This window comes from Eubalaena glacialis, chromosome 12, assembly GCF_028564815.1.
Source record: "Eubalaena glacialis isolate mEubGla1 chromosome 12, mEubGla1.1.hap2.+ XY, whole genome shotgun sequence".
Classification (NCBI taxonomy): Eukaryota; Metazoa; Chordata; class Mammalia; order Artiodactyla; family Balaenidae; genus Eubalaena; species Eubalaena glacialis.
In genome coordinates this window covers 20,000,634-20,014,745 of record NC_083727.1, presented here as the reverse complement: position 1 = coordinate 20,014,745, position 14,112 = coordinate 20,000,634, and the positions used below count along the sequence as shown (strand labels likewise).

The 14,112-nt window shown below is 40.2% G+C and overlaps 1 protein-coding gene across 1 annotated transcript in view; it reads right to left on the bottom strand.

The window, feature by feature from the left end:
• LOC133102620 (gap junction gamma-1 protein-like) overlaps nucleotides 1-13,709 on the bottom strand; it is a 97,235-nt gene extending 83,526 nt beyond the window's left edge. The window contains 1 exon segment of the mRNA XM_061207660.1: nucleotides 13,635-13,709. Coding sequence (XP_061063643.1) covers nucleotides 13,635-13,709 — 75 coding nt within the window.
• Between the last annotated feature and the right edge of the window lie 403 nt (nucleotides 13,710-14,112).

Genomic DNA, 14,112 nt, shown 5'->3' with positions numbered 1-14,112 from the left:
TGGAATATGCTATAAGCTAAAGACAGCGCTAAAGAGATTAATCTTCACCTAGACACTGAGAATGTTTTACCTGTGATTCAAGAAATTTATTTTGGTTCCCTTTTAAACTGAACCATTATTCCTCTTCTCCTTCTCAACAGCAAGCCTTGCTAATTCACAAAAGCACCAAGAGGGCTAGCCTTGTATTGCTTAAATCAGGGCAGGGAACAAAATGGCACTTGTGCTGCACACACCCAATCCTTTGGCCAGGTGGGAGCTTGCTTGTTAATCAAGGCACTCTTTGCTGAGGACCTGGCTGTGGTCTCACAATCTTCTCAAGTGCAGCAGGCAGCCACCACCAATCAATCAGAACTAACATTTGACATCAAACTTAGTTGCCTTTCTGAGCTTAAGGTTGCTGACTTTACCCTGTATGGAAAAGGGTCTGTGATTCCTACTTCTTCCTTCAGCTGTTAGGGAGAGAAATACAATATTTTTTTTTATCCTGGAAATATTCCTTCACCCCTGGTTGCTGGCAAAGGCTGAAAAAAGCTTATCAAGTAATAATACCATCTTAAATTTTCACACTGGCTTATGCACATAGTCAGACTTTTAGATACATACATTCTATATTTGCTTATAAATAACTGTACAAGAATTATGTGTTTGCCTCATAACAGAAACATCTCATATTTTTATTGTGCTTTACAGTTATTGTAGCACATAACCATAAATATTTTGTCCCCAATCTAAAACAAGTATGTATTGAGCAATGCCATGTGACAGGCATTGTGCTGAATGCTGGGAATACAAAAGTTCTTGCCCTCTTGAGCTTATAGCTTAGATGGGGATGCAAACACATTAACAAATGATGCGAACACAGGATGACACCTTCTATAATGAAATAGAAGGGGACAGCATGAAGTAGTGATTAAAAATATGAACTTTGGAACCAGGAAATCCTGCGTTCTTGTCTCTGCTCTATAATTTATCAGCTCTATACTAGTTAGGGTTCTCCAGAGAAAAAGAACCAATAGGATGTGTACATATACATCATATATAGAAAGACAGAGAGAACGAGATATTTTAAGGAAATGTCTCGTGTGATGGTGAGGGCTGGCAAGTCTGAAATTGAAATTCTGGCAGGCGTTAATGTTGCAGCCTTAAGTCTAAAGGCAGTCTGGAGGCAGAATTCCTTCCTCATCAGGAGATTTCAGTCTTTTCTCTTAAGGCCTACAACTGATTTGATGAGGCCCACCCACCTGATGGAGGGTAATATGCTTCACTCAAAGTCTAATAGTTTATATGGTAATCCCATCAACTTAGCACTATAGCCTAGTCAGTTGACACGTAAAATTAACCATCACAGGCTCAGTTCTTCATCGGTAAAATAACAATAATGAGAATACTGAAAACTAATAATACCTGCTTCACAGGATCCTTGTGAGATTGTACTGAGATCTGTTCTGTCAGGGCTTGGCACAGTGTCTGGAAGAAAGCTCATGCTAGGTGCCACCATGTTGGCATCATTGGCATTTGTTCATCTGCCGCTCGCCCTTCTGGGTAACCTCTTACCAGCCACAGGACAGAGGCCCTGGTGGTGCCCCGTTTTCCTCTCCTTGCAGCCTACGTGCATGAGGCTTCCTCTGCCTGGAGCATTTAAGTCTCAGTCTTTGTGCGTGAACTAGCTAACTCTATATGTGAGGTGGACCATAAAATAGGATGAACCAGGAAAAACAACAGTATTTGACCATCTTTGACATAAAAGTCAGCAATTTCATACGGCTTAGCTTAATAAAACTAAGCTACTTTGTAGCACTGTCAATGCAGTTTAAAAAGAAACCCCAGGCCAATATTAAAAAATAATTCAAAGTAAATGAAGGCATTGAATTTTTAATCCAAAAATGAAATCTCTAAAATTCCTTTTCTTCTTCTTTGTCTCTCAAAACACACACACACACACACACACACACACACAGAAAGTTGTGTGTGTGTGTGTATTTCTATATAGGGAATGCATACATACATGTTATGTATTTCTGTATCACACGGGCCCCTAGGCCAATAGCTCAATCTGTTCCTCTGGCCTGACCTTGGCTCGGCACTCTCATCTTTCTTTTTTCTCCCCTCTCACCTTCTGGATTTATTCTTTTGCTTTCCCATAAGTAGTTCCCTGACCTTTCTTATGTAAACAACTCAAATTTGTTGTACTTACCTAATAAAGGTGCTGCCTAGCAAAGGAGGAAATTAATTAAGTTACACATTAACCTTTTTTTGCAGTCACAGCGTGCTATGCATACATAATCTATTTCTGGATTCCATTACTTTTTTATCTGCTTACACTTTGTGTTCCACAACTAAAGCCACTCTATCAAATACAAATTTTTTTTAAACTTAAATTTTTATAAATTAGTTTCTTTGTCCCAGCACTATATTTTTAACAAATAATGCTTGTAAATAAAACATACAAAAGCATGCCAAGATTCCCCATGCCTCGAACTGTATGCTTGCAGAAATATCTTCAACCGACAAATTGGAGAATATTCCCTTCAATTCTTCTGGCGGGTGGGGAGGGGTGACCACCAACTATTTTCGTATTTCCTTGTGCAAAGCCAGAAGGTTCAAATTCGTTTCTGATGAGCAGAGATACTTGCAGCTTGACCCTGACGTGATAGAATTTTCTGAGCTCAGAAAATGAGTAGCCCTTGCAAATTCCCCTACTGGACTCCCCATGGCTTTAGGGTTAATAAGGGAGTATTTAGAAGGCAGAAAGTATTTAGAGCTCTGGGAAGTGAGGTAGCAAGAGGAGGAGGAGAAGCACTTATAAATGTAAGGTAGCAGTGGTCCCCCCAATTTTTGGCACCAGGGACTGGTTTCGTGGAAGACAATTTTTCCACGGAGCGGGGAGGGGTGAGGGGGGATGGTTCAGGTAGTAATGAGAGCGATGGGGAGCGCACATAAAGCTTCACTCGCTCCCCAGCCCACCGCCGCTCACCTCCTGCTGTGCCACCCGGTTCCTAACAGGCTTGGGGTTTGGGGACCCCTGCTGTACGGGAAAGGAGAGTCAGCCCATTTCATTACCGGAGAGCAGCCTTTGGCATCAGGCTATATGAAGGCTTCCTGGAAAACTCTTGAGAACTTGAAGTTCTCAGTTCACCTTCTCAGGTAGTATCATCATCTCCCTGGAATGATGGTCACCTGTTTGCTGAAGAAATCTGACTTTCCCCTCCTTAAAAGTATATGCAACCATAACATAGAACTACTTATGTCTCTGATTTCCATTCCCTAGTTGAATATGTTTGAAATATTTACAGTGATTTTTGTTGAGACTTTTAGTGTTTGTATTTAAATTTGTTCATAGCAATCGTTTAAGAAAGTCTGGTGGTGCATATTAGCAAATATTGTACATAGTCATGTAAAAAAGCAAGACAGACGGCCTTTCACTCATAGAACATCATGTTATATCTTGGTTCTAGTCTATCTCCAGTGATATGATACATTCATATGAAAACAGAAAATAAAAGTTTAGCAAGCTTAATAGATTATCTGTGCATATTTCTCTACATATAAAAAAGATGTTTCTAAATATGCAAGCATCATATCATTACAACAGTGTTTCACGGAATCTTTAAATTCAGAAACGATATATTTTGAGGGTAATTTTCCATCCATTTTCTGGCAGGAGTTCCTTAGAGCTGTAGGGAAGGAAAACAACATTTTCCTCAACCCTCTTAGGGATCCTGGCTGGGTCTGAAAATTAAACTGACAAAGATAGGTTAACAGAAGAAAAGTATACAAGATTTATTGCATTTTTACATATATGTGGAAGTCTTCACAAGAGAATAAAGACCTAAGAAGTGACCAGAGCAGGAAGCTTTTATACCTTTTAGACACCAGAACAATACATTTGTGATGATTTGACAAGGCAAAGGGGTTTGGGCTGGGGGTAGTGAGTGGTGAGGAAGATACTGAGGGTTAGTTTAATGAAGTTTGTTTGAATGGCTTCCCCATCGCTGGTGAAAACCATGTCTTCCCTCCTCTGGATACAGGGAGAGTACCTTTCGCGTGGGAAATTTACCCCTGCTTTCACGGAAGAAGGAGGAGGGGGTGGGGAAGTCAGAGTAACTTTCCTGCTTCTACCATTTTCTCAAACTTCTTCAGCTGAAGACAGTCCATATACCAAGGTATCATACTTGGGACAGCATGTCCTGAACCCCATCAGAGCCACTGGCTAAACTACAAGCACGATGATAGGGCTGCAGGAAGAAGTGGAGAGAAGATAACAGGAAACAGATTTAAATCTCACAACTGAAGGGGCACCTGACCTCCTGCTTTGCCAAAATTGTGACTCTAAATATTGTTGGAGAAAAATAACTTATTAGGCTACCTTACAGAATTTAGATTTAAGAGATAAAACTTGAGAAAGTTCCAAATTACTAATATTGTAGGCATGGTAACAGTCTAAAATGGACTGTTTTCTAACAGGATCAGCCTTAGGCAGAAGCAAAGTCCTGCTCGTACAGGTCCTGGGGCACCTTAGACCCCTCACCCCACCCCTCTATTATGGTTTTATGAGGCTGGCAGGCTGGTGCCTAAAGTTTCATCGTCACAACTCTATCCCTCTTAAAATAGATATACCACACAAGAGAGATAGTATATGGTCATGATTTGTCCAGTAGACATGTCTGTGAGCAAAGAGCTCCCTGAGGACAGGGATGTGGTCTTCATTTTTAGAATCCAGAGGCAGGCAGAATGTGTGGTAAAAGGAGGTCATCTATAGGGCTTCCCTGGTGGCGCAGTGGTTGAGAATCTGCCTGCCAATGCAGGGGACACGGGTTCGAGCCCTGGTCTGGGAAGATCCCACATGCCGTGGAGCAACTGGGCCCGTGAGCCACAACTACTGAGCCTGCGCGTCTGGAGCCTGTGCTCCGCTACAAGAGAGGCCGCGATAGTGAAAAGGCCCGCGCACCGCGATGAAGGGTGGCCCCCGCTTGCCGCAACTAGAGGAAGCCCTCGCACAGAAACGAAGACCCAACACAGCCAAAAATAAATATAAAAATAAATAAATAAATAAAAGAGCCTTCCCTAAATTAAAAAAAAAAAAAAAGAAAGAAATCAAGTAAATGAAATGGGTTCAGGATCTGAGCTACAAAGAAATTGGTATTACTCAACCATCATATAAAACTCACATTTAAAAAAAAAAAAAGGTCATCTCTAACTCTTTGTAGAATATAGAAATGAATTAGTCCCAATCAGTCCCAGTGTGAATTAATTTATCTTATTTCTGACAGTCAACAACCTATCTGGGGGCTGGTTTGGTGAGAAACAGAGAGGAAGGGTAAACAGGAAATGCCTAGAGCCATGGGAAATATCAAAAAAGACCAGGATTGAGTGGATGGTCCTGGAAAGCCAAGAGACACCAGAGGCAGAGGATTTGGAAAAAAAAATGAAACCAGGATTCATCCCAGTTTCTATTTCTTGACTATGTGATCTAGACCAAGTCTCTTAGCTTTCTTAGTCTCAGTTTCTATTATAAAAATAATAGAATTGTGAAAATTAAAGATAGCATAATAAATAGCATAGCATAATAAATAATGGATGGAGATTAAATTGTAAGAATGTTAAATAATTTATAATAATTATTACAGTTATCTTCAACATCATTAGTGTCAATAAAGAAAATAATCACTTCCAGGAAAGAGAAAGTTTTTTTTTAAATGATGGTAGAAGGAAGACAAAGAAATTTACTCTCATAATTTTGTCTGGGGGTGGCCCCTCTTTCCAATGATACTTTCTCCCTAAAAAAGATGGTCTTTTAACAAGTAAACACCAAATCAAGAAGGTAAATTAGTTGATCCCAATTTCATAAGAAGCAAATCCTTTTGCCACGATTAATCTGAGACTGATTTACATAATCATTACTTTAAGAAGACATTATCTACTCTACTCTCTGTGGTCATAACCCAAACTCCTAAGATGTGCGATTCATAAAGCTTTGCAATCCACGTTGTTGTACTGAAAGAAGGAAGAAGAGGAGGAGTAGGAGGAAGAGGCTTGATTCAATTGTCGCAAGGAGACAGCCCTGAGCAACACAAGACCCTGAAGTTTGAAAGGCAATTGAAGGCCACTCCTGGAGCATTAAAATCCATTTGGTAGGCTCTTGTGCACATCGAGTACTTGTACAACAGGTACACGATGCTACAGATAGACCTTAGCCTTGGAAATCATCCCAGAAGACAACAGGGAAATTCAGCAGTGAAATTCATCTGGAAAGGACAGTTTGCTTCAGTTGTAGCTCTCGTCTCAGTAAATCAGTTCAGTTCAGGGTGTATTCTACCAACTTAGAATCATCTGATGCAATTCACACTTTTCTAGGAACTGAAATCATCAGAGATGTCCCAAAACTTATGAGTCATAGAGCACTCGTATAATAAACTGGATCGTATTTTTCCAGTCGTTCAAGGGACATTCATATCAATGTTCTAAAACAGGGTTGGGCAAACTTTTTCTGTAAAGGGCCAGATAGCAAATATTTTAGGCTTTGCAAGTCATACAGACTCACCTCTCTGCCTCTGTAGCACAAAAGCAGCCATGGACAGTACGTAAGTAAAAGGACATGGCTGTGTGTTTACAAAGACAGGTGGAGGACAGGATGTGGGCCACAGGCCATAGCTTACCAACCTCTACAAAATCCATGTCAACATCTAAATCATGCCATAAAATTAAATACCAATTTATCAGTCTTTCTGGTTGGAAATTTTATCAAAAAACCGTGTGATTTTTTTACCAGCTTCAAGTAACTTCAGTGATTTAGAGCTAAAACTGTAGTAGGCGCTCATCGTTGATGATCAATAACTACTCGTTGGATGAATAAAGAGATGTATCAAAAAGTAGCACCTCAATCATGCTATATCTCCAGATGCTCCAAGTTTTTTTTCACTCTCTGAAGCACATCTGCCACTGTGTTATGCTGAGGTTTTCTTTATTATGGCATGTTGATTTTTTTAAAGTTTTGATCATTACCATGAAAGTAGCTTATTTAAGAAAGTGTACAAGGTGCCTAATTGCTTACTCCAAAAACTTAAGGACAGATATTTTGGGGGAATTTAAAATTTTTCATACTTTACAAAGTTTATACAGTACAGACACTGTATTATATGTCCCCACATTCCTCAAAGTCTTGGGCAGCACCGTTAATCAAACATAGTATTTCTCCTGTGAAACATATGAATATTCATATTAAATGAGATCAATAAAGATTATAATAATCCAACTGTTTTCAAAGTATAATTTAGGGATCCTTGGGAATCTTCAAAACCTTTTCAGGGTGTCCATGAAGTCAAAATTATTTTTAGAAAAATACTTTACCTTTCACTCATTCTTTTATGAGTGTATAGTGAAGCTTTCAAGGGGCTAATGATGTGCGACATTATGGTAGATTAAATGTAGAAGCAGATATGAGAATCTGGCAGTCTCTGTTAAGCAAGACTAAAAAGAGATTTGCAAGAATATTAAATACTACCAATTTTCTTATGAAAATTTTGGTTTGGAAAAAATATAGTAGTTATTTTCATAAACTATCACTTATATTAACATGTAATGAACTTATTATTGTTATTTTTAAATAAGCATAAATTAATACTTTTTAACTTTCCATTTTAATTTCTAATGTGGTAACTGGATAGATACAACTCACATAAGCACAAGAACTTTGGGGTCCACAATAATTTTTAAGAATGAAACTCCTGAGACTGAAATTTTATAACTGCTGTAAAAGGTTAACATCATTTCAGGGCAAATTTAGCTGCCAAATGAGTTCTGCAAAATCTTTTGGTTCTCTGAGCATATGGATGTCCCTTTTAGAGTTGAGAGACTGTTGGCTTTTTAGGAGATCTGATGTTAGAAGTTTGCCTGATGCTTATTCTAAAGCAAAGTCCAAACCCTGGTGTCTTGGATTTAGAGGGCTTTCATAGGTTGGAAGTTTAAATGCCTTCAAGATCCAGGCAGGTGAGTGAATTGTGTGAAACAAGGCAGCTGGGGACTCTGATACCTGGCCTACGTGATGCCTTGCAGAAGAGCCTGGTTTTACCAAACCTTTAGAATTCAACGGAAACTGGAAATCTAGTATTTTTATGTAAAGTTTCCTCATTGTATTTACTATGTAAACAGTTTTTCGAAAGAACACTTGATAAATCAAATCAGAAACACCTGCCGGTTCTTGTCCACCTGATGCTCGGCACTAACATGGACTCAGGGCCACATAAGGCCCCTGCCCGCCTTGAGAGATGCTGAATAACGTTAGTTCCCTTTATCTCAAGGGCATGGACAGATGGAAGTGATGGCCAGATGTGGGGAGCAAAAAGCCTGGGGAAGCTCTACCACTGACTCTACTCTTTTTTTAAAAATAAATTTATTTATTTATTTATAGCTGTGTTGGGTCTTCGCCTCTGCGCGAGGGCTTTCTCTAGTTGCGGCGAGCGGGGGGCCACCCTTCATCGCGGTGCGCGGGCCTCTCACTGTCGCGGCCTCTCTTGTAGCGGAGCACAGGCTCCAGACGCGCAGGCTCAGTAGTTGTGGCTCACGGGCCCAGTTGCTCCGCGGCATGTGGGATCTTCCCAGACCAGAGCTCGAACCCGTGTCCCCTGCATTGGCAGGCAGATTCTCAACCACTGCGCCACCAGGGAAGCCCTGACTCTACTCTTAATGCTGGCTCAGCTCCAAAACCATATATTTTAAAAAGTCAGCTTTGTCAGATTAGTTGACCATAGTTTTCATTTTGAAACGATCCCTTTGAATTTTGTCTTTATATATCAGTTAGAGAGATATAAGAAAACTGCTATGTCTTCTGAATATTAGTTATTAGTTATTGATTTCTAAATGTTAGTAATACAATTCAGAAGATGTTTCACTAAAAATATTCCGAGGAACACAGATCGTGGGATGACAATAATTGAACGTGTATAATTATTGTGACTGTTCTTTTCCCAGTTCCATGTCATGTGGATAAATACTGTGTTAACTAGGTTATAAATAAAGTATTGGTCAAAAATAATGCATCTTGCCTCTCTGTCCGCTTGCCTTTTTAATAACTGAACCGTCTACTGTTTTTTATGATTATTAAAAAATGCATGTTCATTGTGGAAATTTTAGAAAATATAGAAAACTATAAACAACATAATAAAAGTCATCAAGGATCTCACCATCTAGAGGTAACTAGGATTAAAGTTTATAGATATAAATACAGGTATAGATAGGTATATTTACACACATACCCATAAAAATATTTGCATGCGTGTGTATTCTCCAAATACAAATATGTAGATATACAAACAATAATATTAGAGTAATACTCTATATTCAATTTTGTCTCTTGCCTTATTTTATTAATGAGCACTTTTGAAGATTTGATTTCAGAGCAGCATTTCTCATTTTACTGACATACAGCTCTGGAACAAAGCAAGGGGAGACTGCAGCAGAGCCCAAGTCAGTGAGGACAAACAAATGGTACCTATTATTATAAATGATAGCCACGAGTCAGACCATCCCTAACAACTGTCTGTTTTTTCTCCTACTCCCTGACTCACCTATCTCCTCTTATTTCTATAATAACTGTTGGGTTACTGAATGCATGTGAACTACTTCCCACTTGGACTGTTTATGAGGACAAGATTACCAAGAGACTAAAGTCTCTCCGCCAGACAGTGTCCCTAGCTCTCCTGTACACAGAAACCTGGTTGCTATTTACATGCAGCAAATTCTACTTGAGACTGAAATGACACAGTCCTCCAGGAGCTTTTGATATAGCTGGGGAGATGCAATGCAAATACAAAGAAGGATGAATAACAGTGATAAATATCATGCTAATTTAGTAAGTTAAATAAATCGCTAGAGTAGCAAGTATAAAATAACAGGTGTGCAAGAAACAGAACATATCTTTCTTTTCTACATCAGCCTAATTCTGGCCCAGTTTGAAAGAAAATTCAACTTGAGTCAATGCCAAGAGCTCCCCTCCCTGAGTTGATGCGGCATCCAGGTCTGAGGAAGCCGCTAGTCACCTGTTCACATGAATTATTTTGAGACACCATTTTTCACTCTGCGTGATTCCTTCAGGATCGAGGACTCTGCCACTTTGAAGGTCTGCTTAGGGCCTGACAGTTCTTGGAGAGGCTGCCTTTCTTGACATAACCCGCAGCTAAGCCCCGTCAGTTTGCCCCTGACCCTGGGATGTTGCCTTAGAACTGCTACCCAGTCTCCACTGTGTTGTGAGCCTCGGAGCTCTCTCTCCCCTGTCCTATTTCAGAGGACACTCACCTCTCTCTCTAGCTTCCTCTCAAAGACCATCCTCTCTTTCTCCTGCTACTCCAGGGCACTAATATAATCAATTCAAAGGATTATGTTTTTACAAAACACAGGAAAAGCTGTTGACTTCAGGCTCCCCTATTTTCTCCCTTGGCAAAATTCCTGAGGGTCTGGCTACCTGCTTGAAATGAATGAAGAGGAAAGTATAGGGAGAAACCATGGCAGCAAATATTTCTACAAGAGTTGAGATGTGGGAGTAATCACTGAGCTTTGAAGTCATTTAGCAGGGTTCATGGAAGAAATAGTACTAAATCTGAGGCTTGGTGGATGGATCAGTCTTGAACAAGTAGAGAAGAGTCAGGGCTTTCCAAGTAAGTGGAATTGCAATGAGTAAGAAGATAGAAAGGAAATATCCTAGTCAGGACCTGCAAAGACTAGTTATTTGGGAGCTCATAGAGCAGGGTAGACATGTTTGGAGATGTAGTGGTCAGTCTGTAGAAGGCACTGAATATCAGATTACTGCTACTGCTATTTTACTTGTTTTGCAGACAACAGAAAGCATTAAAGACTTTTTTGAGGAGTATGACATAGAAAATGTGATGAGATAGACAGTTATGGGCAAAGCCATCTTAGGATGATTGCTAGAGAAGCCTTCTCTGGGGAAGTGTGTCTTGGGGTTTGCACCATAGAGGGTAAGATCAAACCCCTTCCACAGTGGGTTTCAATGTGAGGATTGATGAAGTCACACAAGCACTAAGATTAGATGAAAAATTTATTACTCACATAATGAGGTTTTGTGGGGAGAGCAAAAAAGATACCCAAGCCAATTCAAATGGCTCAAGCAAAGGGAGGACCACGTGGCTTTGTTTTTGTTGTGGTCTGGAGGCGGGGCTGGGGTGAGCGTTCCCACGCATGGGTTGGGGTTTGCGTGGTTTGGACGTCCCACCCGTACATGTGCCCAGGGAATGAGGGTATTGGCTTTCTTATTGGCTGGCCCAGAGGAGCAGGGCTTGAAGCTATGTAGGGTCAAGCATCGAAAATAAAGTCAGGGCTTCCCTGGTGGCGCAGTGGTTGAGAATCTGCCTGCCAATGCAGGGGACACGGGTTCGAGCCCTGGTCTGGGAAGATCCCACATGCCGCAGAGCAACTGGGCCCGTGAGCCACAATTACTGAGCCGGCGCGTCTGGAGCCTGTGCTCCGCAACAAGAGAGGCTGTGATAGTGAGAGGCCCGCGCACCGCGATGAAGAGTGGCCCCCGCTTGCCACAACTAGAGAAAGCCCTCGCACAGAAACGAAGACCCAATACAGACATAAATAAATAAATTAAAAAAAAAAAAAAAGAAGTCAGACTCTTTATTACAAGGTGATAGTTCAGCTGAAACCAAAGTATGGAAGAGGCAAGGGAAGAGCTGGAGAAGAGCCTCCCAGACAGAAGGAATGCAAGCAGAAGCTCAAAGTTGTAAAAGGCCTTGAATGTTTGAGGAACAGAAAGAGGCCAGTCTGCTTGGAACGTGGAAAGTAGAGGAAGACTAGATTAGAGAGGCCAAAGGAGGCCAGATCATGCCATGAGTTTAAATTTAAAGCAAGCATAATGGGAAGTCATTAAAAGATGATAGCTTGGAGAAGTGAAGCCAGAATTTTATTGCAAGCCTCACAAAACCTGATGTCTGGATATAGTGAAAGAGAAAAAATAGACAAATCAATGGAACATCTCTAACATTATTTTATTCATTTAGATATTGTACACCTAAATAAACCTGACCCTCATGCACCAAATGGTCTAGGCTAAGGTTTAGGACACGTTTTGGATTCCTGCAAATATCTCTCCATCATGCTCCTACCCTCACCAGGGTGAGCACAATACTCTATGGGTACTGAATAAATAATTAAACATGAATCCAAAAATAAGAAAAAATAGATGATATAGAAAAGTAACAAACACTTAATCATCCCTTCCTTAGTGTTGCTGAAAAGATGCACATCAAGTTTCAGTACAGCTTCATCAGTTTCTTTCCCTCTCCACGGTCACATTCCGTAGCTCCAGTCTATCAAGCATCCCTTGGAGAAGCATGATTGGAAGTCAAAAGGGAAATTCTGAAGCCGGAAAATCATCATTATGCACCTGCTGGAGGAAATCATGTACTGTTTGTTCTTTAATAGGAATCTCTGCAACAAAGCTCACGTCACTTACTTTCAGCTAAGACAGTTAGCCTTTAGTGATAGATTTGAAATAATTGCCCATTTGTTTTCAAAAGCAATTGTTGTTCAAAACCACTATCCCTTTAATAAGAATATAATGTAATGGTTTCCTGTTCATTTAATTTCCTATTTGGATAAAATGTTTATGACCAAAATGATTTCTAGAACCTCCAAAATGATTGCACTACACATTCCTTACAATCAGAACATTGCCTTTGCACTCCTGACTTAGGCAAGGTGACAGTAAGTCACCAAACATCAGCATTACATTCATCCATTAGGACCTGGAAATATGCAGATTCCACCTCAGTGGTGACATACGCCCAAGGAGATGTGCGTCCCTGGGAATCTTGTAAATTTTGCCTTTAAAGCAATTAGTCTATTTGAGAAATATACTTGTGTCTTTGACCTCACAAGCTTTATGTTCTTGATTGTCTAATTTTATATCTTAAATTTCTCCTTAATACCATACTATTTCAGAATTTCTATTCTACAAAAATAAGATGAAGTCAGGCCAAATCAGTATTATTGTATGCCCAACTCTCTTCTGTTGCTATTACCCAGAATCTTTTTTTTTTTTTTTTGCTGTTTCAAAACTGTCATGCATTAAGAAATATCTTGACAAATAAACATGTCTTATGTGATATTTTACATTTTGACTTAGCAAATGAATTTAAGACCTAGGGTGTCCCCAGGTTAAGACTTAGAGTGAGCAGATACTTATAGAATGTGATTCTGGAGACAAGAAATGAGGCCTTTTCTTAGGTGGGTGAGTTTTACCAAAAGTTATCTGCATAGTACGTCTCCAAGGAATGTATCAGTGGTATAATACAAAAGGCAATGACTGGAAATTGGGGGGCTTGAGTGTTAGTCCTGGATCACCGTGAACCACTTCTTATCTTTGTCTGCTGATATTCAAGCTCCTGAAAATTGGGGAATTTGAACTAGAAGAGCTCGAAGCTCATTACATTTTATTCCTTTCTGAAAAATTGTTTTGGTTTAAAATAGAAATGCTAAACAACCCATTGGACAGTTCCTGGATTGTTGGTGGCCAGTCCTCTTATTTAGGTATGTTATGTTTGCACCCGACTGACTTGTTATCTTGAATTTTCTCTACCTCATTGTACAGGTCCCAGTCCAATCTCTCACTCGCCTACCGCCCCTAACACCTCTTTCAAGGTGAGAACCACAGTCTCAGTTGTCTGCTGGGCGGTCATCACCTTGGCCGCCATGTTACCTCCTTTCCTAAGCATAAGCCAGTGAAGGTTATTGAAGGTGAGTTGCCTTTATATGGCCTGAGAGTAAGAAAGCAAAGAGCCATTACCAACACCCTAAACAGCAAAGAACATTCTGAAGGTACCTCAGGCCACCTTTCAAAATGCTAGTCAATCTTTTGCTTTTCACTGGGGTCAAAAGAAACTAGTAAAGTTTGACTCTTTTAAAAGATGAGCTTCTCTGAGGTGTTTTAGACCAAGGGCTTTAGGCTGTTGCCTGGCAACAATCCTAAAGGCAAGAGTAGCCTAAGGCCTGAAGAGATCTAGTAAATTAAGAAAGAAAAGTGCCTGCTGCCCATGTCAAAGTCATTCTGCTTTAGTAGTCCTAAAAGGACAGTGAAAATCCAATAAGCCGAGTCTG